Source organism: Vicia villosa, linkage group LG2, assembly GCF_029867415.1.
Source record: "Vicia villosa cultivar HV-30 ecotype Madison, WI linkage group LG2, Vvil1.0, whole genome shotgun sequence".
NCBI lineage: Eukaryota > Viridiplantae > Streptophyta > Magnoliopsida > Fabales > Fabaceae > Vicia > Vicia villosa.
Genome location: NC_081181.1, coordinates 106,839,326 through 106,863,177, shown reverse-complemented (window position 1 = coordinate 106,863,177; position 23,852 = coordinate 106,839,326). Strand labels below are relative to the sequence as shown.

The 23,852-nt window shown below is 34.4% G+C and overlaps 3 protein-coding genes across 3 annotated transcripts; 1 reads left to right on the top strand and 2 right to left on the bottom strand.

The window, feature by feature from the left end:
* Positions 1-5,374: 5,374 nt before the first annotated feature.
* Positions 5,375-6,217, top strand: LOC131649743 (uncharacterized). Its single transcript, XM_058919501.1, has 2 exons — positions 5,375-5,729; positions 5,778-6,217. The coding sequence occupies exons 1-2, from the start codon at positions 5,375-5,377 to the stop codon at positions 6,215-6,217; spliced, it is 795 nt and encodes a 264-aa protein (XP_058775484.1).
* A 4,258-nt stretch (positions 6,218-10,475) lies between these two features.
* On the bottom strand, positions 10,476-11,417 carry LOC131646578 (lectin 5-like). Its single transcript, XM_058916588.1, has one exon. The coding sequence runs from the start codon at positions 11,415-11,417 to the stop codon at positions 10,596-10,598; it is 822 nt and encodes a 273-aa protein (XP_058772571.1). The 3' UTR covers positions 10,476-10,595.
* A 2,846-nt stretch (positions 11,418-14,263) lies between these two features.
* Positions 14,264-20,518, bottom strand: LOC131646577 (protease Do-like 7). The gene is made up of 13 exons (XM_058916587.1): positions 20,305-20,518; positions 20,065-20,165; positions 19,786-19,890; positions 19,364-19,497; positions 18,581-18,646; positions 18,426-18,482; positions 18,276-18,341; positions 17,578-17,793; positions 17,296-17,453; positions 15,540-15,693; positions 15,231-15,444; positions 14,949-15,022; positions 14,264-14,867 (listed from the first exon to the last, which is right to left on the bottom strand). Exons 3-10 carry the CDS (start codon positions 19,847-19,849, stop codon positions 15,657-15,659), a joined length of 798 nt encoding a protein of 265 aa, XP_058772570.1. The 5' UTR covers positions 19,850-19,890; positions 20,065-20,165; positions 20,305-20,518; the 3' UTR covers positions 14,264-14,867; positions 14,949-15,022; positions 15,231-15,444; positions 15,540-15,656.
* Between the last annotated feature and the right edge of the window lie 3,334 nt (positions 20,519-23,852).

Genomic DNA, 23,852 nt, shown 5'->3' with positions numbered 1-23,852 from the left:
TACCGGAAATCCGTAACGGTCGTAGCCGACTAGGATTCCTGGATGCCGAAGTGTATAATGAATACCCTATCTGAGTTTAGGATCTTGCCGAGCAGCGATAGGTATCCGACTAGAGAAAAGAGGACCTGACCTAGTCGACCTCACACCAACCTCCCTGTCATAGTTATCTGTATGCCTATCGACTTCCCATGTCGGCTTAAGTATTTTTGGTATGTACTGTAGCAACCTGCCTTAAAGTTTACGTTAAAACGGGAGTCGCCACCCACTTTATTTGGGCAAGTGAGAAACCCTTAAAAAAGAGAGATTTGGGTAAGTAGGTAAATTAGGCAAAGGGAAGGTGTTAGGCACCCTTTGCCTCCCTTGTACTCTAGGGGACCCATTTAGTCTTTAGGTTTTTTAAAAGGTTTTTTTTATTTTTATAATCGTTGATTAATAAATTAAAAATAATAGGCCTTTGGCCAAAATGGAAAAACCTCAAAGGTTTTGATAGGGTCATTGTCAGATCGAGACAACAATGACCATGGCTAAGACAAAATATAACAAGAATAAAAAAACAAAATATAGCAAGAATAAAAAAAATTGCCTCAATGTATCATCATTGGCCAAACAAGGTTTTAAGTTTAAAAAACGTTTTAAAAAGGAGGCCTCATAGAAATCATTGGCCAAACTGGGCAAAAAAACAAAGGTTTGTAAAAAATATATTGACAATAAAAAAAATACCCTTTTTAATAAAAGGGTGGCCTCATACCAAAAGGTTTAATCATTGGCCAAAAGTTTTGAAAAAAAGGTTTCATAAAAAGTGAGGCATCGTAGATTAATCATCGGCCAAAAATGTTTGAATTTGAAAATGGGAAAGGGTTTGTCGGCCGTTGTCAGTTAATCGACAACAGTGGGTTAGGGTTGTTCAAGACAACCCTAAGACAAACCCTCGGAGGGAGAAGAGAAGCGTAGGAATAAAAATGTGTGTTTTAGAAAATTGTTCGTGAAAGTGGGAAAAAGGTCCCCCAATAGGATTGCCAAAGGTCTTATTCATAAGGTTGAAAATTAGGGTAAAAATCCATAAATGACAATAACCCAACCCAAAAGGCGTTGCTTCCTTACCAATTGTGCTATGTTATTTATTTAAAATAAAAAACTCAATTGGAAGGATATGAAAGGCGAGCACATATTTGTTATTAAAAAAATATAAATAATTTACAAGTAAATTATTATATTTTTAAACAAATAATTACAAAAATTCAAAATATTGCAAATAAATCAAGGAAGTTTTTTTTTTTTTTTTTATAAAACTCAAGTTTAAAAATAATTTTGAATTTTGAAATTAGGCCTCATATTTTATGAATAATAAGCCCAATTAAATACACACTTTTACTTAGTGTATACGCCTATTTTTATAATAAAACCTAACGACCTCACATCTTGTGGATGTTAAGTCTAAGAGATTGAATTGAAGTACACACCTATTTTATAAAGTTGATCACACTTATATACGTATATATTTTAATACATACGCATTTTAAATGATGTGTCAATGAAAATAAATAAGAAGGGAAGTCTTAGTGGGTCAAATTTAGGGTATGACATGTACATATATGTTAAAATAACAAGGAAGTTTTTCCTACAACAAATCAAACTTATCAAATCTTTCTAATTATTATTAAGGTGTGATCTTCTGATTTGGCAGTCTTTCATCTTTAATATATAGATGATACCTTAATTTTGACAAATTTTTTTTCTTCCGGAATCTATAGACTATTAAGGCTATTCTTAGAGGTTATGAATTTGCATCGGACATACAGGTTAATTTTTCTAAGAATATTTAATAGGGTCAAGATTGAGTTAATTCCTTTTAGATAGCTTGGATTGCTTGTTGAGTGTAATCTCCGTTTGAAAGTCACTTGGGATCCTCTTCTCAATATGTTGTCTAAGGGACTTCTTTATGTATATGTATGTTAGTTTATGTTAGGAAGCTAGAATAAGAACCCTAACAAGACTAAAGAAAGCTGTAAACTAAGAGAAAGATAAAACTAAACTATAAAAATTAAACTTCATTTTTTTTCATTGATTGATTCTCAATGTCTCTATGAGACTACATTATATAATACTCTTAATGGATAATAGACTTAAAGGCCCAACAACTATTAAAAGCCCAAATACAACTAGAATTCAACAACAACACTAATAATTAATATTATTAATATTAATATACTCCTCTATCATTGCCGCGGGGTCCACTTGAACCTTGTCCTCAAGGTTCTAAAATTTTCCAAGGTTTTAAATTAGCACTAAAATAGTTATGGTGAGGCAAAGACACTAAAATAATATTTTAAAGGCAAAGACACTTTTCAGAATACTTGGTACTTGTAGTTAGCACACTGCAGAATTATGGAAAAGAAAACCACTACACCACCAATCCATAGGAAAGCAGCTTCATTATCACACAGATCTCCATACCACATCATAACCATTGAATGGTCACAACTACCACCAATCATGCCTCCAAAATGCAACATGTGTCCATCCTTATCTTTAAATTCTCAACATAAAAATCAAATCTGCATCTTTTACTAAAGGTTGGCACGCGCCCCACTTGTTTTGCTATACCATTCACACATTGGTGAGAGCACATCACAGAGAGTATTACCAATTAATAACTTTTTTTTTCTAACGTCACTTTTTTTTTCATCTTCCTTTTCTCTTCTCCATTCATTTCTTCTTCTTTCTTCCTACCCTTTTTTTTCTAAAAACTTTTTTTTTCTTCTAAATATTATAGCAAAATAGCAAAATGTATAATTTTAAAAACTTTATTGAAATATTCCTCCAGGATCAAAGGGAAAAATGTGTTTACCATGAATATTATCATATTGAAGAGAGTTAGAGATGAAAACCCAAAAGGTTGTAAAACTTTTTGATGCTCTGTTCGATTTCTTCTGTGGTGCGAACGGAGCCGGAGCTGATGCCAGAAATTTAACCGGTGGGGACGTCGCCGGAAATTTGGCCGGAGAAGGTGTCGGGAATTTCGCCGGTGAAGGTGCCAGAAATTTCGCTGGAGAAGATGGGTCTGTTTTTGTCGAAGAAAACAAAGAAAATTTTGCAGAAAAAGATTCTGAAATAGTCGCCGGAGTTGTTGCCGGAGATGCTGCCGGAGAAGAAGCAGGAAATGTCGCCGGAGAAAATCTCAGGGAATCAAAATTTTCTGCTACTTTTTTTTGCTCTTTCCATTTTTCATGTGTTTTTTTGAATGAATCATAAAGATTTTGGAGTTGTTCTTTCAACTCCTCTCTAGATCTGTTTGAGATTTCATGAGTCTCAGTTATATATTGTTTTAGAATTTCTAACTGCTGAAGTGTTTCTGGCTGTGAAAGAAAATTTGGAGATGATGATAGTTCTTGAGGTGGAGCAGAAACTATGTCTTCTTGTTGATGGTATGTGATGTATGGGGTGTAAGGAATAAAGGTTGAAAATGGAGGATATAAGGTTGGATAATAATATGCAGAAAATTGGTTTATGAATGGTGGGGCAGAAATTGTTGCTGTAGTGGAATAATGTGAGTGAGTGCATGAAGGAGAAAATGGGTGGTTGTAGTAACAATATACCATGGAGGGATTGAAGTTCAAGAATGAAAGCACCAATTGTTAGGATGCAAATTCAAGAACCCTAACAAGCTAATAAAAACTCTAAAATAAAAGACAATAAAAATTAACTAAGAAAATTAAACTTCATTTTTTTTCATTGATTGATTCTCAATGTCTCTATGAGACTACATTATATAATACTCTTAATAGATAATAGACTTAAAAGCCCAACAACTATTAAAAGCCCAAATACAACTAGAATTCAACAACAACACTAATAACTAATATTATTACTATTAATATACTCCTCTATCCGTTTAGGAGGGATTGATCTTACTTAATTATGTGATTGATTATATCTCTACTTTCTTTTTGTCTTTTTTGAAAATGCTTGTGAAGTTTTGGAAGAAGATAGTCAGAATTTAGAGGTGGTTCTTTAGGAGATGAAGTGTGGAGGGGGCTCAAAGATTGCGTAGATTAAGTGGTTGGATGTGTGTTATTTTAAGAATAAATTTGGCTTAAGGATAATGGATATATGTTTGATAATATGGTCATATTGGCCAAATGAATGTGGAGGTTGATATTAGGTGCTTTTGGCTTCTGGTGTGATATCTTTGTAGCTAGGTATGGCTCATCGGAATTTTCTTCTTTCATAGGCCGTCGTTCTTTGGGTTTTTTTGGTTTGGATCCTATTGGTGGAAATGAGTGTCTCTAATAGAATCCAAAGTAAATGGTGCTTCTGTTTATTTGTGGATAATATTTCTAAGAAAATATAGGATTAGATTTTCAAACATCCTTTTGGCCGGACCCTTGGGCGGGGAACATTTCTCTCAAAGTTAGGTTCCATAAACTTTTCTTCATCTCTAAATAATCAGATGTGACGATGGGTGGGTTAATCAGGTTTCATGAACGAAAATTAATTTTAGGTTTGATGTGGAGGAAATCTTTTTGTCCAGGAGGAACGATTTAAGGCAACATCTTATTGTTGGAAATTATGAGCATTAATTTCTTCAAGTTATGTTCCAAAATGACAAAAGTGAGAATGGTAATAAATGCTTCATAAATAGTCCCACATAGAAAGTGGAGCAAACTTTAAAAGCATTTATAAAGCACTTGGAACAATGTACATTCCAAAAGAGCCAAAGAGGATAAAGTGCCACATAGTCATATGTGGTGGTCCCAAGCCTTATGCCACTTGTCTCTACCAAAAACACCCTCGCCGGTGTCGCCACTGGCGACACCGGCTCCGGCTCCGGGACCGGGTCCGAGGGCGTGGGCGTAGAGGCGCTAGTGGCGGCTTGTAGACGGCACTTGAGCACTTAGGCACGTCGCATCGGAGCGATCGGGCTATTCGCGGCGTTGATGAGGCGGCGCCGGTGGCGCTCCGGCCGCCTCCGGCGGGCCGAATTCGAAATACATGACATTTCATGAAGTGGTGCATTGTATTTTTATGAACCATTGCAATTATATATTTTAAATAATATTGTTTCATGAAGAGTTGCAACTTATGAAACAGACATTTGCTATAAATACAAGTCTGCTATTTCGGATTTAATACACAAAAAACATTATCCTCTAATATATTTTCCAGACAGCTTCCTTGCATTCGAGTTTCTTCACCGGTCTTGTGCAGACTCGAGTAAGGCTGAATTATCCTGGGTATTCAGGCCGTTCCAACTCTAAGACAATCGAGAGTGTGCTTGAAATACTTTTAAGGAAAGTGATTCCGTTCGCGATTCAGCCTGGATCCATTCGATCTCTCCGATATTTCTAACAATCTTAAAAGTATTAGTTCTTCAATGGCTTCCGACGCTGCAGTTTCAAGCATCAAAGTTATGAACCAGGATCTTGTCAAATTGGATCGCTTTGATGGAACAAATTACACCAGATGGCAAGACAAGATGACATTCCTTCTGACTGCCCTGAAGATTCAATATGTCTTAGATCCTGACTTACCGCCAATTCCAGAACCAACAGATGATGATTCTGACGAAGTCAAGAAGGAACGAAAGAAACGTAAGGAGGACGAATTGCTGTGTCGTGGACATATCCTAAATACATTATCTGATCGTCTCTACGACCTCTATACGGACAATCCCTCCGCGGTTGAGATATGGAAAGCCCTCGAGTTTAAGTTCAAGGCCGAAGAAGAAGGTACGAAAAAGTTTTTAATTTCTAAGTACTTTGATTTTAAATTTGTAGACGCCAAACCAATTCTTCCCCAAGTGCACGAATTGCAAGTCCTGGTGAACAAAATCAAAGCAGTGAAAATAGACATCCCAGAAACTTTTCAAGTTGGTGCAATCATTGCAAAATTGCCACTTTCTTGGAAAGGCTATAGAAAGAAATTGCTGCACAGTTCTGAGGACTTTTCCTTGGAGAAAATCCAGAAACATCTTCGAATCGAGGAGGAATCGAAGGCAAGGGAAAAATCAGAATCTGCGGGTCTTTCCAAAGCGAATGCTGTGACCAACAAAGAAAGAAAGAAGCATGATGCCAACAAGCGTCATCTAGGACCAAAAAAGGAACACAACAAGTTCAAAAAATTCTGGGGGTTCAAAAGGTCCAAAGACCGGATGCTTTGTTTGTGGAAAACCTGGACACTATGCTCGAGATTGCAAGCACAACAAATCAAAGAATGAGATCAATGCTGTTCATTCAAATGATGACATAATCGCTACTGTGAGCGAGATTATGGCAATCAAGGGCAAAGTACAAGGATGATGGTACGATACATGTGCCACGGTGCATGTCTCCTATGACAGGGCTGCATTCAAAACCTATTCTGAGACAAATGATGGACAAGAGGTACAAATGGGAAATGAAGTACGATCTAAGGTTGTTGGAACTAGATCGGTTGAACTCAACTTCACTTCCGGAAAGAAAATTACTCTTGTCAATGTGCTTCATGTCCCAGACATGAATAGGAATCTTGTTAGTGGGGATTTATTGGGAAAACCTGGTATTAAATCTGTTTATGAATCGGGCAAACTTATATTGACCCGTAATGGTGTATTTGTTGGAAAAGGATATTCCGCTGAGGGAATGATCAAACTATGTATTACCAACAATATGATTAATGAAATTTCTAATTCTGCTTACATGCTTGATTCTGTTTCTTTATGGCATAATAGATTAGCACATACCGGTATTAGTTCAATGAAGAGACTAATTAAATCTGGAATGATATCATGTAACATCAATGATTTTAACAAATGTGAATTATGCGTTAAATCAAAGATGATTAAAAAGCCTTTCAAAAGTGTTGAAAGAAAGACAAATCTACTTGATCTCATACATTCAGATTTGTGCGAATTTAATGGCATGTTAACCCGTGGGGAAACAGATATTTCATCACTTTCATTGATGATGCTTCTAGATACACATATGTATATCTCTTAAAGCATAAAGATGAAGCTTTTAATGCCTTTAAGATTTATAAAGCAGAAGTAGAAAATCAATTAAGTAGAAGTATAAAAGTCCTTAGAAGTGACAGGGGCGGTGAATACTTCTCTACTGAATTTGATGCATTTTGTGAAGAACATGGCATAATACATGAATGTTCGGCGCCTAGAACACCGCAACAAAATGGCATAGCCGAAAGAAAGAACCGAACATATCAAGAGATGATGAATGCTATGTTAATGCATTCAGAATTACCTTTCAATTTGTGGGGCGAAGCGTTACTATCCGCTTGTCACATAATAAATAGAATTCCTTTAAAGAAAACTGGTATTTCTCCATATGAGGTATGGAAAAACATGGCACCGAATATAGGTTATTTCAAAGTGTGGGGGTGTGTCGCTTACTACAAAAATATGGATCCTAAGAGAACCAAGTTGGGTCCTCGAGGGATAAGATGTACTTTCGTTGGATATGCACAAAATAGTAAAGCATATAGACTTTTTAATTTAGAGTCTAATATCATTGTTGAATCCCGGGATGTAGAATTCTTTGAAAATCTTATCACTAAGGATAAAGAATCGGAGTCGGCCACAAATAAAGAATCTTGTGAAGAAGGTTCTTCTCGGATTGTAGAAATACAACCTGAAGGCACTCCTCAGATCATTGAATCACAACCCGAACCAAGGATAAGCAAAAGAGTCCGGAAAACAAAGAACTTAGGACCAGACGAAATTGATTCTCAATCCATTTCGTTTTATCTGGTCGAAGGAAATAGTACAAAATTCGTTCAAAGTATTCCGGTCATACTTCAAGTAGGGGATGATCCTAAAACTTATAAGGAAGCAATAACTTCCAGGGACTCCTCTTTTTGGAAGGATGCTATCAAAGATGAAATGGATTCAATTATGTCCAACCACACTTGGGAACTTGTTGACTTACAAAAGGGATCAAGGCCCATTGGATGCAAATGGGTGTTTAAAAGGAAATATCATAGTGATGGTACCTTAAACACTTATAAAGCAAGATTAGTGGCAAAGGGATTCAGACAAAAGGAAGGTATAGATTATTTTGACACCTATGCACCAGTAGCAAGGACAACCACAATTCGATTGTTGTTTGCCTTAGCCTCTTTGAATGATCTTATAGTTCATCAAATGGATGTTAAAACAGCGTTCCTAAACGGAGATCTCGATGAGGAAATCTATATGGAACAACCAGAAGGCTACGTACTTCCTGGAAATGAACTAAAGGTGTGCAAACTAGTCAAATCCTTATATGGATTAAAACAAGCACCAAAACAATGGCATCAAAATTTTGACTCTACAATATTGTCAAATGGATTTATTCCTAATTCTTGCGACAAGTGCTTATATACAAAAGTGCACAACGACACTGTAATATTTTTGTGTCTCTATGTTGATGACATGCTAATAATTAGCAACAAAATGAATGGAATTTCAGAAACAAAGAAATTTCTAACTTCCACTTTCAAGATGAAAGATCTTGAACTTGTTGACACAATTTTAGGAATAAAAGTCAAGCGAAATAGTGGGGGTTATGAACTTAATCAAACACATTATATTGAGAAAATGCTTGATAAGTTCAAACACCTAAATTTCAAGGAAGTAACCACTCCATTTGATCATGTAATCAAGCTTGAAAAGAATGATGGAAGAGCAGTAGCTCAACTAGAATATGCAAGTGCAATCGGATGTCTCATGTACTTAATGCAATGTACCAGACCTGACATATCTTTTGCAGTTAGTAAAATGAGTAGATTTACTAGCAACCCGAGTAATGAACATTGGAAGGCAATCACGAGAATTTTTGGCTATTTACTGAAAACCAAAAATCTTGGCCTTCATTATGGTAAGTTTCCTGCCATATTAGAAGGATATACCGATGCGAGTTGGATATCAAATGTTGGAGATCATAAATCTACAACTGGTTGGATATTTACACTAGCTGGAGGAGCAATTTCTTGGAGGAGCAAGAAACAAACATGCATCACTCTTTCGACCATGGAATCAGAGTTTGTGGCTCTCGCTTCCGCTGGTTAAGAAGCAGAATGGTTGAGGGATCTTCTTTTAGAAGTTCCATTGGCTAAGGACAATGTTTCAAAGGTTATGATACACTGCGATAGCCAAGCCACTCTAGCAAGAGCATTCAGCGAAGTGTATAATGGAAAGTCTAGGCATATAGGACTTAGACATTCGTTCGTGAGAAAGTTGATTAAGGATGGAATCATTTCACTCACGTATATACGAACAAGCTATAATTTGGCTGATCCGTTTACTAAGCCACTGGCCAGAGACTTAGTAAAAACAACCTCGAGAGGCATGGGGTTGAAACTCCTTGAGTAAGAGTTCCGACAACGGCGGCAACCCAATCTTATGTTAACAGAACATTAACTTCAAGATTTTCAATGGGTAACAACAAGTCGTTGATTTGGATAATTGTCGAACATTTCGTGATAATGTTGACTTTGAAACGAGGGTTGAGTTTTACTTTAAAAACTCTTAATGAAGTTCAATATCAGGGGTACGTGTCTTGTGGAAAAGGACACAATATGAACTTCACCTATGTGAATTTCGAGATGGTGCCGTCTCAAAGTGAGAGTTGGAGTTTCTCTCATGAAAAATTCATGAAACAGGATAGCACATGGCCATAAATAAGTGCTAAGCGAGTTATGCAGAGGAAGAACCTTTAAAGAGTGTGTGTAAGGCGACACCGGTCTAATCATATGGATTCATGGTTTAAAAGCTTTGCTACCTAATATTCCGATTAAACTTTGTGTTGTCCTCACTAAGGTTAAGTTTTAAATCGAAAGATACCTAACTGTATTAACACTCTTTATATTAAATTTCTGGAATTATTAGATTTGTCATTATTAGAACAAGTGGGGGATTGTTGGAAATTATGAGCATTAATTTCTTCAAGTTATGTTCCAAAATGACAAAAGTGAGAATGACAATAAATGCTTCATAAATAGTCCCATATAGAAAGTGGAGCAAACTTTAAAAGCATTTATAAAGCACTTGGAACAATGTACATTCCAAAAGAGCCAAAGAGGATAAAGTGCCACATAGTCATATGTGGTGGTCCCAAGCCTTATGCCACTTGTCTCCGGGACCGGGTCCGAGGGCGTAGAGGCGCTAGTGGCGCTAGTGGCGCTAGTGGCGGCTTGTAGACGGCACTTCGGAGCGATCGGGCTATTCGCGGCGTTAATGAGACGGCGCCGACAATCGAGAGTGTGCTTGAAATACTTTTAAGGAAAGTCATTCCGTTCGCGATTCAGCCTGGATCCATTCGATCTCTCCGATATTTCTAACACTTATTAGCAAGTTTCATAAACATGCACGCCAGAACTAAATCTTGTTAGTTAGAGCATCAAAACGAGTTGTTCTCTCCACCATTGACACAGTGAAATAGTATTATTATTTTGATAAATATTATACAACATATTAATAACTTCAACTGAAGTTCATCCTTATTACTGAAAAGTAAACATTACCGAATCAACAAAAGCATCATAAAGAGCTTATATCGAACAATAGTAATATAAAATAGTCCTTCAACTCACAATATTTTCTTCTTCAAGTCTTATCATACTCTCTAAAGGTTCGTAGTGAATGACCAAGAGAGAATGTCATGTGTTTCTGCAAGTTCGCCAGTAGCACCGGAGAAACCAATAATGACCCATTCCGATAGAACCGCCACAAGATCAACTGTATAAGAAACACTAACATCCACTTTGACAGGATTATTTGGATAACTTACTAAAACACTCAACTCTTTTGACGCAGAATTATATCTGATTCGTGCGATTCCTATCGATCCTTGTGGTTGTCTATCGATTGGCCATGGAACCGTGATCGAAGACTCAATGGTGTTGATGTCGATTCCAATATGCGGTGCAGGAGGATCCCACTCATTTGTAAAACTGTCAAACTCGACAGCAACGACAGAGTTTCTAGAGGTATCGAAGGCGGTTTCTTTATCGAATAGTCCAAGAAATCCGCCCTCGGAAGATGAATTAGCCGGGATCTCATAACCAAAAACTGATAGAATAAAGAAAGTGAAACCGTCGCCGTGAAGTTGTGAACCCTTTGGGTCAACAACAAAAGAAAACTCAGTGGTAAAGTCGGCAACTTTACCACTTTTTTCGTCGGAGAGATGAATAGGTTTAGAGAATATGGAAAGACCAAAACTATGTGGAGATGGATTTCCGAGTTCGTCCTTTTCAGTGAGCTGTAGTACGCCACCGATATTTTTGGCGTCACCGCCGAGGACTATGGTATCGGTACCATTGTCAAACTTGGGGAAGCTGACAGAAACTGATTCTGAGTTGACATTGGTGAGTGACAAGAGAAAGGCTAAAAGGAAAAGAGAGAAGATTGTTTGTGTTGCAAGGAGGTTTGGTTTGGAGTTGGCCATTGTAGACATTGTTGTGAATGATGTATTGAGCAAGGGATTATTTATCTATATATAGGCTTTTTGTAATTTGAATTTTCTGAAGGACTAGTTAAAGTGGCGGAGTAAAATTTATTGGAGCTATTAACAGTTGGGTTGATGTTAAACGGCTTTTATAACATTGGTATCAAACAGATAAAAAACGATGACAGTTACGATGAAGTACAGCTCATTCATTAGTCATAAAACTAACGAAAGTAATTAAAGGATAATGCATCAATATAAGAAGCCAAGTATTTCAAATGAGACTTTGTGAAAACTAAAGGAATGGAAAGAGGAATTTTCCTAACGGTGTTTTAGAGGGGAGGAAGATTGTTTTTCTTTACTAAAGTAAAGTTATAAAATATTTTTTAAATAAAAATGAAATGGGATTGAATTATTATATATAATCATAAATTGTAATATTTTTTTATAATATATATAAAATAAGTTTATGTAAAACATCTTTGAATCACTCTCCGGAAGTTAATTCAGTGAGTTTGCAACTGTATTGTATACAACTGAGAGGGTGATTAAATGTATTAAGGGATTCGAGTTGCACGATAGTGGTATGCATGAATTCAAGAATGAATGTCTTGCTTATCCCTCATATGAGAACCCTTATTTATACTTCTGCGTTGATGACCTGAAGCCTTTATGAAGCGACTGTTGGAGACCCCTAGTAATTTCCGTCGTCCTCTTTAAGAAGCATAACGTTACGTCTAACGGTCACATCCGTAATCGTTGTTGTCGACTCAGGATAATCGGCTTTCGAGATGCTGATGTGCTGCTCCTTCCGATTTGACCAGTGCACCGACTTGGTGTGATAGTTGGGCATACTCGGTTACGTGCTACAAGTCGGTGCCCTTGTTATAGCTCCTAACCCCCGAAGAGTTACATCGCGAGTTACACTCGCTTTCAACTTCACATCAGATAAATATTTTTTAAAATCAACCGTTGGATTGAAACATATTATCATATAGATCATACCTATACAGTTTGAGAATAATCTATAATAATTTACCATACCATTGAGATATCCAAAGATTAATGTCAAAATAAACTTTCATATATCGTTAATTTTGATGGAATTCAATGACATAGTAAATTATTATAGATTAATCTCAAACTTTATAGATATGATAATATGTTTCAATCTAACGATTGATTTAAAAAATATTTATTCGAAATGAAGTTATTGAGCAAGTGTAACTTGTGGTGTATCTCTTCGAATCCCTTATATATAATAATTTTTTGACAAATATTTTACATCATCCCATATGTATAAACTCTAAACATGCCACATTTTAATTTTAAAAAATATATATAATCTATTTCTAAGCACACAATCGAAAGGGTGAACTAACTAATTGACATACTAAAAATCTCAACAAGTGCAATTTACGTTTTTCTTATAATGATGCAATTCTTATTTAAATATTAAGCCACTTATTCCTTCGGTTAAACTCCCAATAAAAAAATGATTACCCAATTTTGCATATAAAAGCATTTATTCATCGTGTTTTTCCAATAACTTAACCCACCCTTTCCCACTCTAAATCATAAATATAACTCTTTAAGATGGATTGTAAGATAGAAAAATATTTAAGATTTTTTAATTAGTTAGGAAATCTTTCAAGGTTATGTTATTGTTGTTGTTGTTGTTGCAGCAGTTGGAGTTGTTGTTGTTGTTGCATTTACACATTGAAAAAGCTAATTTTACCAACTTTAAACAAAATATTTTTCGTGCTTTTTCAATCTTTCTCACAAAATGACGTTGTTGTTTTTCATTTCACCTTTTACAATACATTTTTATAATTAGGAGTGATTTCTCAATGTTGTCATCCAAGACAAAACTTCAATAATTTAATTTTTTTTCTCGGCTAACAACATTGAAAAACCTATTACTAATCATACTTAAAAATATTACAATCCAAAAATAAAATGGTGGATGGTAAAAATCTGTAAGTAATATACCTTATATAGTTTACCATTTTCTTTTTAGCGCTGCAATAAAAGTAATCTATTCTCTCAGTTGAGCTGAAAATCAAGAAAAAAAGTTATTATTTTATTTTTTATTTAAAAAGAAATAGTTTATTACCTCCATGTTTATTAATATCTGAGGGATAAAATGACACAATTTTGATTGTATACGAATCTTTGTCGTTCATATTATCAACGCTTAAGACATTGTCAATCCATCAATTCACAAGAAGCTTGAGTGATACACATGAAACTCTCATGATAACCAATCAAAACGCGAACATCATAAATATATTTCATGGATGCTATTTTGCTAATGACAAACATTTATAGAGAAAACATTAAGGTTGTAAAATGTAAAACTTAAAGAAGTGTGGAAACAATCTCTAGGATAGATTGCAACACTAGTACAAAAATGTTAATTTACACCTGTTTTTTATTAAATTTACACCCATTATTTTTAATAAAAATCGGGTGTATATCCACAGGGTGAGAAATGTCTAACGAATTTACACCCGTTTAAAACGGGTGTAAATACGTTCGTAATTACTCCCTATTTTAAAAATATCGGGTGTAAATATGATCTACGTTACACCCTATTTTAACAAAAATCGGGTGTAATTGAGCGTAATTACGTTTTTAATTACACCCTATTTTAACAAAAATCGGGTGTAATTACGTTTTTAATTAAACCCTGTTTTAATAAAAATCGGGTGTAATTGGACGTAGTTACGTTTTTAATTACACCCTTTTAGTAAAAATCGGGTGTAAATACACCATTTAGAAATAAACAAATTATATTATATTTAATTCGTTTACACCCTATTTCGTATTTCGTATGCTGCATTAAACCATATTTTATTAAAATTTCAATGCATAATACATAGATAATACATAGATATTCAATCAACAAACCAGTTCCATTATGGGGGAACTTTATTCCTCAATCTGTATCTCACATACATACTTATACCTATACACAATACTTGAATAATACCCTATTTTTTACTACTATATACAACAACTACTAGTACTTCTATGTACTGTAAAGAATAATCACACAGCTCAATATGCATTCTTCCTTATTTACATATAGAATACACTTTCCATCTATATATACACAGATAAGCTATTAAGCTCTTGAGGTACTTATGTATATCCAGTGAAGGCTAAGCTATTAAGCTCTTGAGGTTGTATGATTGAACTCCAGTACTGATCAAAGTTGCAGAAATTGTGCCCTTTGCTTAAATCTTTTTCAGCGCGAATGTCGGCACACTTTCGCAACAGACTCCTGAGTGCAGCGCAAGTGTCTGCATCTAGTGGAGTATCTACAGCTGCACATAGAGCAAAAAGTCACAAGCAATCAATTCTTGTGATGGTGCTTTCAGGTTCCAGCAGTCAACTTTCAATTTGCACGGCAGCAGAGAGAAACTGTTCATTTATACCTACATTCTAGTCAATTATGCAGTGGTGTTAGAAAAACTGATTTCTACCATCACAGTTGCATTCCTCATTAAAAACAGGAAGCCTAACCTGATAGCCACTGCCCACTAGGCTTGGGATTAAGGATGTAGTCATCAAATTCACCATCTATAAGCGTCCAAAGCCTATATACGATAAAATATACATAATAGTATGACTCAATATTTGCAACCAACAATAGGGTACACCTGAAGTCACATTTATCAAACAATAGATGCCAACTTTTCCTGATATTAGTTATATGTAGATTCAGTAAAAACCAGTTCAAACAATGTTTTATCAACCTTCATTCACAAAGAATATACAACAAGAAAGTATTGTATAGTTTCTCACCTTGCTCATTAAAAACGGATATCGCGACCGCAGTTCAGTCATATGAGACTCACCCCCATATATCTCCTCTGCAGCAATATATATTGGAGTCTTTGTAGGGTATCCAAGAGCACTAAAGAAAATTCCAACTTCTTTTGGAGTTAAGGGGCATTTCCCTTTAGACCTCTCTTCAGTGGGATCAATATGCTTTCTTTTCCAATAAGTAGTATTCTCTCTGTAAGTTCAGTTCGTCAGTCATTTTCAAACATCAGATATCAGAAAAAGTGCACAAGACTCAGCAAATTAATTCGGAGCATCAAGATTCAATACCTGATAAGTCGTAGTTCTTCAGCCTCCGAAGTTGATAAATCATGCGTGCATCCGCTAAAATGCAAGCATATCCTTCCCGTAACGTAAGTGCTCCAATACTTGCTAGTGATTCTGCTATCAATGCTGATACACCTCCATGAAGCACCTTAAATGGCTGCAAGAACCATATCCATAATCAGATCAAAACAAAAAAAACTTTATTATCACATTATAATTGGTTATCACAAGTCTTGGCTCATTTGGGGTTTTGGCCTCACCTAACATGTGTCGTATGGACCATTTCAATTATTATCACAAGTGTCTCTGAGATGGTAAGTGCCTACACATAAGCTAGAGTATATTAAGTTACAAGAATTTTTGATAGTTTCAAAGAGTGTTTTAAATTGCATTTGCACTTGTGGCTACTAAGATTGCAGCTATTGCAGCTGATACAATGTAAATTTAATTTTTATTCGCATTAAACATTATAATTGGTTACTTATCTTTTAACTCTAATATCTTCCACTTTTTTCTCTAAAACCTTACATCTATCCATTATCAACTCTTAATCACTTTAAAATATCCATTATCCTTTAAACACTCTCCAGATTAATGATGTAAAGAGGAAGAAAGAAAAAAAAAACTATTGTGGCAACAATACAATCTATTGGCGCTTGATAGGGTTGATGAAACTACTATGGTTCATCATTTCAATTTAAGTTATTGCGTTCTCTCATTTATAGATTCAGCTCCAGCAGAGTTCGGAGCAATGGCACAAGGGATATGCAAACTACTAAAACTGAAAAATAATCTTAGAAGACATGAGGATAAAGTGTGATGAACCAATGAGACTTTGTTGAGATAATAAGTTTGAGAGGAACTGTTGTAAATAATATATTTCTATTATTGTTATTAGTAATTTGTATTTGGACTTTTATTCCATTAGTTAGTCCCATTAAATTAGAATAACCTATTTAAAGTGATTAGTGACTGTACATTATTCATACTGAAATTATATATTCAGTCTGAGTTGCATGGCATAATGCAGATGTATTCAAGTGGTATCTAGATTTCTTTTTATCAAATTATGTTACTTCAAGTAAGCAAACTGGTGTGAGGGATGTTAGGTAAATAACCCATTCAGACCTTACACCTATCTAGACCAGGATCAATGGTCCATCACATGCAGTAGAGGCATGACAACAATTTGCAAGCATGGATAACAGGGGCCTAATTTGGATTGGATTTGGATACTCTCTATCCAAATACTCTACATGTTTTTCATCCTCTTTATCTCCTCTTACTTTCCATCTCTCTCTATAACTCTCTACCACCCTTAGTCTTTTTGTGCTAGAAAGGAAGGAGAGGACCCAAACACTTGTGGTGGGAGCTTCTGTATTAAACTAAGTTCATAGTTCTTCACTTGGCCAAAATTTGGTATTAGTTTATAGATGCTTATGAAGAAGTCAAATAAGAGAATTACTGGAAAGAAAATAGGTAGAAGCTAATTTTAATTTATAAGAGCTATTATTTCAAAAACACATTGTACTTGCAAGATGTTTTTAGTATTTCTTTATGTAAGTGCTTCTTGAGAACTTTATCCAATCTAACTCACAGTCTAAGTGAGCTTGCTAATGATAATAACAACAGTAAGCCCTCCTACAATTTTACTTGCAATATTAATATTAAATGAAAACCCTACCATGCTGCTATTAATTAATCAGCAATTTACACTTTTCAAGAATTAAAATTTACATGCACAAAGCTAAAAACATACCTTGCCACATATACACCGTGACCCTCTTCGGGAAGAAATCCAAGAGCACGTACCGCTGAATGTGGATCTTGAACTACACAACCACACCAATTAACTGTACGGGTTGTGCCATTTCCATCCCTAACATCTGTTCCCACGAGAAGTTCAACCTCTCGTCCCTAGACAAAATCACACAAATCAATCATAAAGTTATCACCCATGTGCCTCGATAAATAAGACAACAGTTCATTCAGCGAGATCTACAAACTCTAAACCAGAAAAGGCTGAATATTTTCAACGTACCTGCCGAAAAATAGTCATCTGGAGCAAGCCATCATTGGTATTAGATTTATCTAAGGCTTGGCAAGCATTTTCAATGTCAAGGAAGCATGTGACTGGTTCTTTATTGATTGCTAAAATCATGTCTCCTTGCTCCAAAAGATTCTCAGCCTTTGATCCAGCCAAACAACCTTTAACACGTAAAACCTGACGTCTTATTGGGTCTTTCTTAACAAGCGCCTGCAATAATCTTACTAAAAACCCTTAATAACAAATTATGATAATGGCAGTATCAAAGCTAGTGCTTTCAAGGAGTGAGAGAAGGTAACAGTCTAACAGAATCTAAGAGTAACTAAAGCACAGATTACCAATAGACATTATAATTAATCTTGGTCTTGTTTCAAATAATTTCTTTAAGTAAAGATGAAAAAAGAAGAAACAGGAAAACTGAGGATGACTTGTCAACAGTGTCACGACCCATAATTCCAATTCTAAAACAGAAGTCACAAAGGAAACCATTTAAGTACATTAACTATCCCGTTCTGAAATTAGTTTAAGCTACACAAAAATCTACTCCTGCTTCAGAAAGAAACAGTAACATCCCCTAATTTAATAAAGAATACTACCCTAAACTCTGATTTTTATATACTCCCTCCTTTCCTTATTACTTGTCACTTTAGTAGAAAAGTTGTTTATATTTACTTGTCGTTTTCAATATTTACCTCGCCATTGACACGAACAAGTACATCACCCGGTTCCAAATGTTTATAGCCTGGACCACCTGGCACCTAAACAAAAAGAATAAAGCCAAAAAAATTGAAATCGAATGTCATCTCGTGGAAAATTAAAATTCTACATAACAATTTGCTTACTGCAGATTCCACAACAAGCATTCCAGTTTCACTGGCAGGAGAAGCATGCCGAACTGTCTGAAAGAATCAAATGCAGTGTAAATAATGCAAGGCATATTTAAAGGATATTACGACTGGATAAAGATATAAAATGAAAAAACAAAGACTAGAACAACCTGCTCTGTCTCACTTCTAAGGCCAAGTCGACGAGTCTCATCAAACCCTTTATGGAGAAAAGTCACCTGTATCATATTTTACACAGTTATTGCCTCATATCTAAAGGAAACACCCATTTAATTAGTAAAAAAGGAAGAAAAACTCTGCAGTCATCGCATTTAATATGAAATGAGAAAAATTGAGCACATAAGCAGATTAAGGATGAAAGGAATAGAAACAAAACATAAAGTACTAAATTGGAAACTCTCACAAATACACTCATCTCATCAACAATCTAAACAAGTCTAATGAGTAGACAAACGGGAAAAAATGCGAGGAATTGAAAAAAATATTGACATTACTAATTAAAACACAACCATCGACTTTTATCCTTTTATATCAATGATAGGTTATAAAGGAGACAACAACATTATATAAAAAATAACTACACAAGTGAGAGACACTACATATTCTTCAAAAACTATAAGACATTAAGTTAATGAATCTTCTCACTTATAAAATGTTTTTCAGCATGCATGTCCATGATGTCATAGCAGAAATAAATTGCTAAATCTAAGTGTATTTGATATAAACTGTTTATATTTTCCTAAATGCCAAAACAATAACTCATGAAACCAAATATACCATGCATTCTACTAGAAAGGACCATTGATTACAATTTACAACAGAAAAAACAAAAACCAAGTTCAGTCATAAAAAATTAGATACATCATCCTTTCAGTTTCACATTGCAAATGGAAATAACTTTAACAAGATCTATCAATGGACACAATCCTATTTACCAGCGTAAGTCTGGATGAATCAGACTCCAAGGAAGCAAGCTTTTTCTGGTTTTCCAGTATCGTCGAGCATATCTCAACCTTAGACTTATTCATCTTCTCCGTATCTCCAACCACTTGCGCAATTTCAGATTTCGCTGCTTATAATAATCACGAGAATGTTAAAAATGTAAGAGATCACAAATCTACAGAAAATTACATTATGAGATTCTAATTCCATATAGTTACAAAACTTTGTTTGTTTCACTTCTTAGACTATAAGCCGTGTTTGGATCAACAAAAATGACGTTAAAAGTTAAAACTCAACACGAATTTGAACTTAAACTGAACAGCTCTGCATATGATAATAAGAAATTTAGATGTATGAGATTCCAAATCTACCAATACTCTAGCAATTTCGATTGTTCAGATCTTGGATAACAGACATTGTTTAGATAGATGTATGATATTGATGTCGCTTTCCAAAGTGTGGATGTTCGTCATCTGCATTTGCTCTTCTGCAGAAATTTTTGCGGCTTGATCCTCCGCATCTGAAATCAGTTTCAGTTTTCAAGTTAAGATTGAAGTGAAAGGTGTGAAGTGATTTGTGATTTGTGATTTGGATTAACAAATCCATGCCAATTGAAATTTCACATAAGATTAACCCAATACAATTAACCTAAACCTAATTACATGAAAATAAATGAAAAAACTCAAATCGGCACCTGATACGACAAGCCCAAAGTGTTGAAACGACCTTGGATCCCAAAGAAGATTGAGAAAAGCGCTGAAGCGATGATGAAAGCCCTTGTAACAGGAGCATTTGCTGTGACACACAATCATAAACAAGCATTTGAATTTGAGTTTGAATGCGATTCGAAAAACAAACTAAAAATTTGTAAAATTAAAAGTGAAAAAGAGATGTGAAAATCGGAAATTGAAGTAAGGGAAGAAGATTAACGCACTGAAACCAGATGCACCTCCGTTCATCTTGGCAGTGAAGCAGAAAGCGAGGAACTTTTCTTCTTCGGAATTTTACATGAGTGATGGCGGAGAAGCACCCTCGAGATTTTCGCTTGTTTCGTTGACTTGTTCGTACCCTGTTGATTGGCTTTCGACTTCTCCTTCTTTGCCATGCCGTTGAGAATTCAAGGGAAGTTTTTGTTTCAGGGTTTTCCTTTCAAGGGAAGATTTGGGATTTTGATTAAGGGAATATTTGGGAAGACTTTGTTTCAGAGAAGGTTAGGGTTTCAGTGTTTGAGAAGGAGAATGGAAGATTTGAGAAGAATAAACCTGATAAGAGTTTTGTTTGAAAATTGGGTTTAGAAAAGCTTCATTGCATTTCACTGCTATGAAATTAGATTAAACATTCAATTTTGATAAGAGTTTTGTTCAATCCTACAAAATTAGATTATTTTATTCAGTCTAATAAGTTAATATTTATTCATTTGTTAATAATATTTAAATTATTTTATTCACTTAAGAAATTTAAGCTCATTAATTTGTTTGTAATGTTTAAATTATTTATTAATATGTCATTATATATTTTGAGTTTTAAAATTAAATAATTTTTTTAGTTTATATAAATTTACACCCGTTTTTTAATTTAAAGGGAGTAATTGTGATTTGATTATAGTAATATTTTTAATTTAAACCCGATTTTAGAAAATAGGGTGTATATTGTCACCTGATAATGTTTAAAATGGCACTTTATTTACAAAATTGCCACCACGTTTTTTATTTACACCCTTTTTTAATATATTGGGTGTAAATTTTAAAATTATATTAATCTTTTTGTACTAGTGCAAGTGCAGAAAAAAGTCTTAGTTTAAGATTGGTCTTCCTTAAATAATCACTTGTCTTACATGAAAAATGCATGCAAAGCCATTAAAAATATATTGCATACATATGGGTATGCAATGAATATAACATTTGATCTTCACCAAAATTTAAAAAGATGATGACACGGAAGCTGTTGAAATTTTCAACAAATTTGTATTTGTAAATTGAAATAAAAAATATTCTTATATTCGTATAACATGACACATTCGATAACCCTTTATCGTATATTCGTATAATAAAATTCACCGTTGAATTGAAAGCTATTATCATATAGATCATGTCCATAAAATTTAACATCAATTGAAAATTATTTGATATGTTAAAGAAAAGGATCAAAATTAACCGTTTTGATGAAGTTTTGTAAGACGTTAGTTTTTATGCATCTCGTTAACATGTCAAGTGGTTTCCAATTGATCTTAAACTTTATAAATATGATCTATATAATAGTAAATTTTAATCCAACGATTCATTTCATTATACGAATATATAAAAGAGTTATTGAAAGTGTCATAATATTAAATTTGACATCTTAATGTCATTTGATTTTATATATATATATATATATATATATATATATATATATATATATATATATATACTAGTCAAAAAGTACAAGATTGTGTGATATTCATATGTGGATAGGGGATAAGCAGAGGCCCACTATGCCAAATTTGTCTTTTAACAGCACCCCTACTAAAGCGCTTTTAGGAAAAAGCGCTGGTATAGGTTTCGCTAAAAAAACACGCAAAAAAAGCGCTCTGGAAGAGGGGGGTTACGAAAGCGCTTTCAGAAAGCGCTCTTATATGGGGGGGGGGGGTACGAAAGCGCTTCTCAAAAGCGCTCTTATAGGTGGCTTTATGAAAACGCTTTCAAAAGCGCTGTTACAGGGGGTAGGGTACAAGAGCGCTTTTCCCCTAAAAGCGCTGGTATAGGTACGTCTACTAAGGCGCTTTTCAAAAGCGCTCTCATAGCCTGTTTTAATTAAAAAATTTAAAACCAAAATTTGAAATTACGCGTTCAGAATCCCTAATTCATCTTTTTTCTCCCATTGACGCTAACTGCCCAGAAAACCCAGAAAACCAATCTTCCACTTCGTCTCCCCCACTTCGTCTCCCACAACTCAAAGCTGTTCACCGCCGCCGCCGTCGTGTAGCATCTCGTCTCCGCCGCCGCCGTCATCTTCATGTATGTCAGCTTGTTTTCTTTTGCTTTATTTGTAATTGTTTTTGTTCGACTGGCTATGTTTCTTAATAGGTTATAATCCATGAACACAATTTCTTGCTGCTTTGTTGTTGGGTACTGAATGTGTTGTGCTGAAGAACACAATTTTTCAAGAATAGAACACATTAGTGCCATTTTAGCTAAAAACATAACTTTGATATTTTTATATCTAAATTGCAAACACATTTGTCAAGAATAGAACACATTAGTGCCATTTTCGTTTTTAATTGTAATGGGTTATTTGAAATGAAAGCATGAAATGAAAGCTATAGTATATGATATGAAATGAAAGCTATAGTATATTATGAAAGCATGAACTACTTGCTGCATAATTTCTTCTTTGTCATATCATTGAGTTATTTGAATTGTAATGGGTAGTTCAATTGAGGGTTAATAACTTGTTTACACCAAATGATTATTAAGAGAAACTATGTTCACTTTAATGTTTTATGGTTTTACTTGATTCTAAAATATGAGTGAGGATTCTTTCATTTCTTAAAAGGAGTAGAGTTTTGAAAAATGGAGACCTTTGTTACCAAAGTTTGTTTAATTGTATAAATGCATATATGTTTGAAAGTGATAATATGTATTTTGTCTAATTTGATTTCTTATAATCTCAAAGCATTACTAATTCGATATTTATTTCATTTCATATTAAAAGTAATGTATGAAAATAAATTAAGATTCTATTTTAAAAAGATAGCAACAAATAACAACTAAGTAGGTTGCACAACTTAACTTCATAAGTTATCCACGCTTTTATTTAAATCTGATTATTACAAATTTAAGCATTTATAATAGAGTTACCTTACAATAGAATCCACCTGTTTATTCTTTTTATAATACAATTTTCATGTTTTACTTTTAAAAGTCTAAGTCACTTAATCCTACTAGTGGTTATGTTGTAAGTTAGTTATAAAGTTAGACTGTTAGTTGAGGTTAATTGTTAGGACTAATGAACTAGCCTCTCATTTACGAACCAATGTATGTTGAACAAGCCGTGGTACACATGTATGCATCTGTTCTTTCTCTTGTTTGTAGTTACTAGCTAATTGATAATTGATTTCGTATCATTTTAAATAATTGAGTTCTAGATTGGGTTTATTTTGATATTTGTTAGTAGTGGTATATTTAACCGCATCGTGTGTGTGTTTAATTTTACAGTTACTTTGAAGTCTCTGGTTTCTACTTGTACAACGCCGATTCAAACCTACCCATCTCCCACATCAAGTCAAACTCAGGTTACTATCCTTTTCTTCTTGCTTATAGTTTGTTGTTTTCTGCTTATAGTTTATTGTTTATGGTTCTATTTAATTTCAATTTAGTGTCTCTCAATCAGTTTTTTGGTTTGTGGACTTATATTACCTTGAAATAAGGTAATGTCTTCTTTAAGAAATCGGGTATTCTGATTAGGTATTCTATTATTCACACTTTATAAGATCTCATTAGG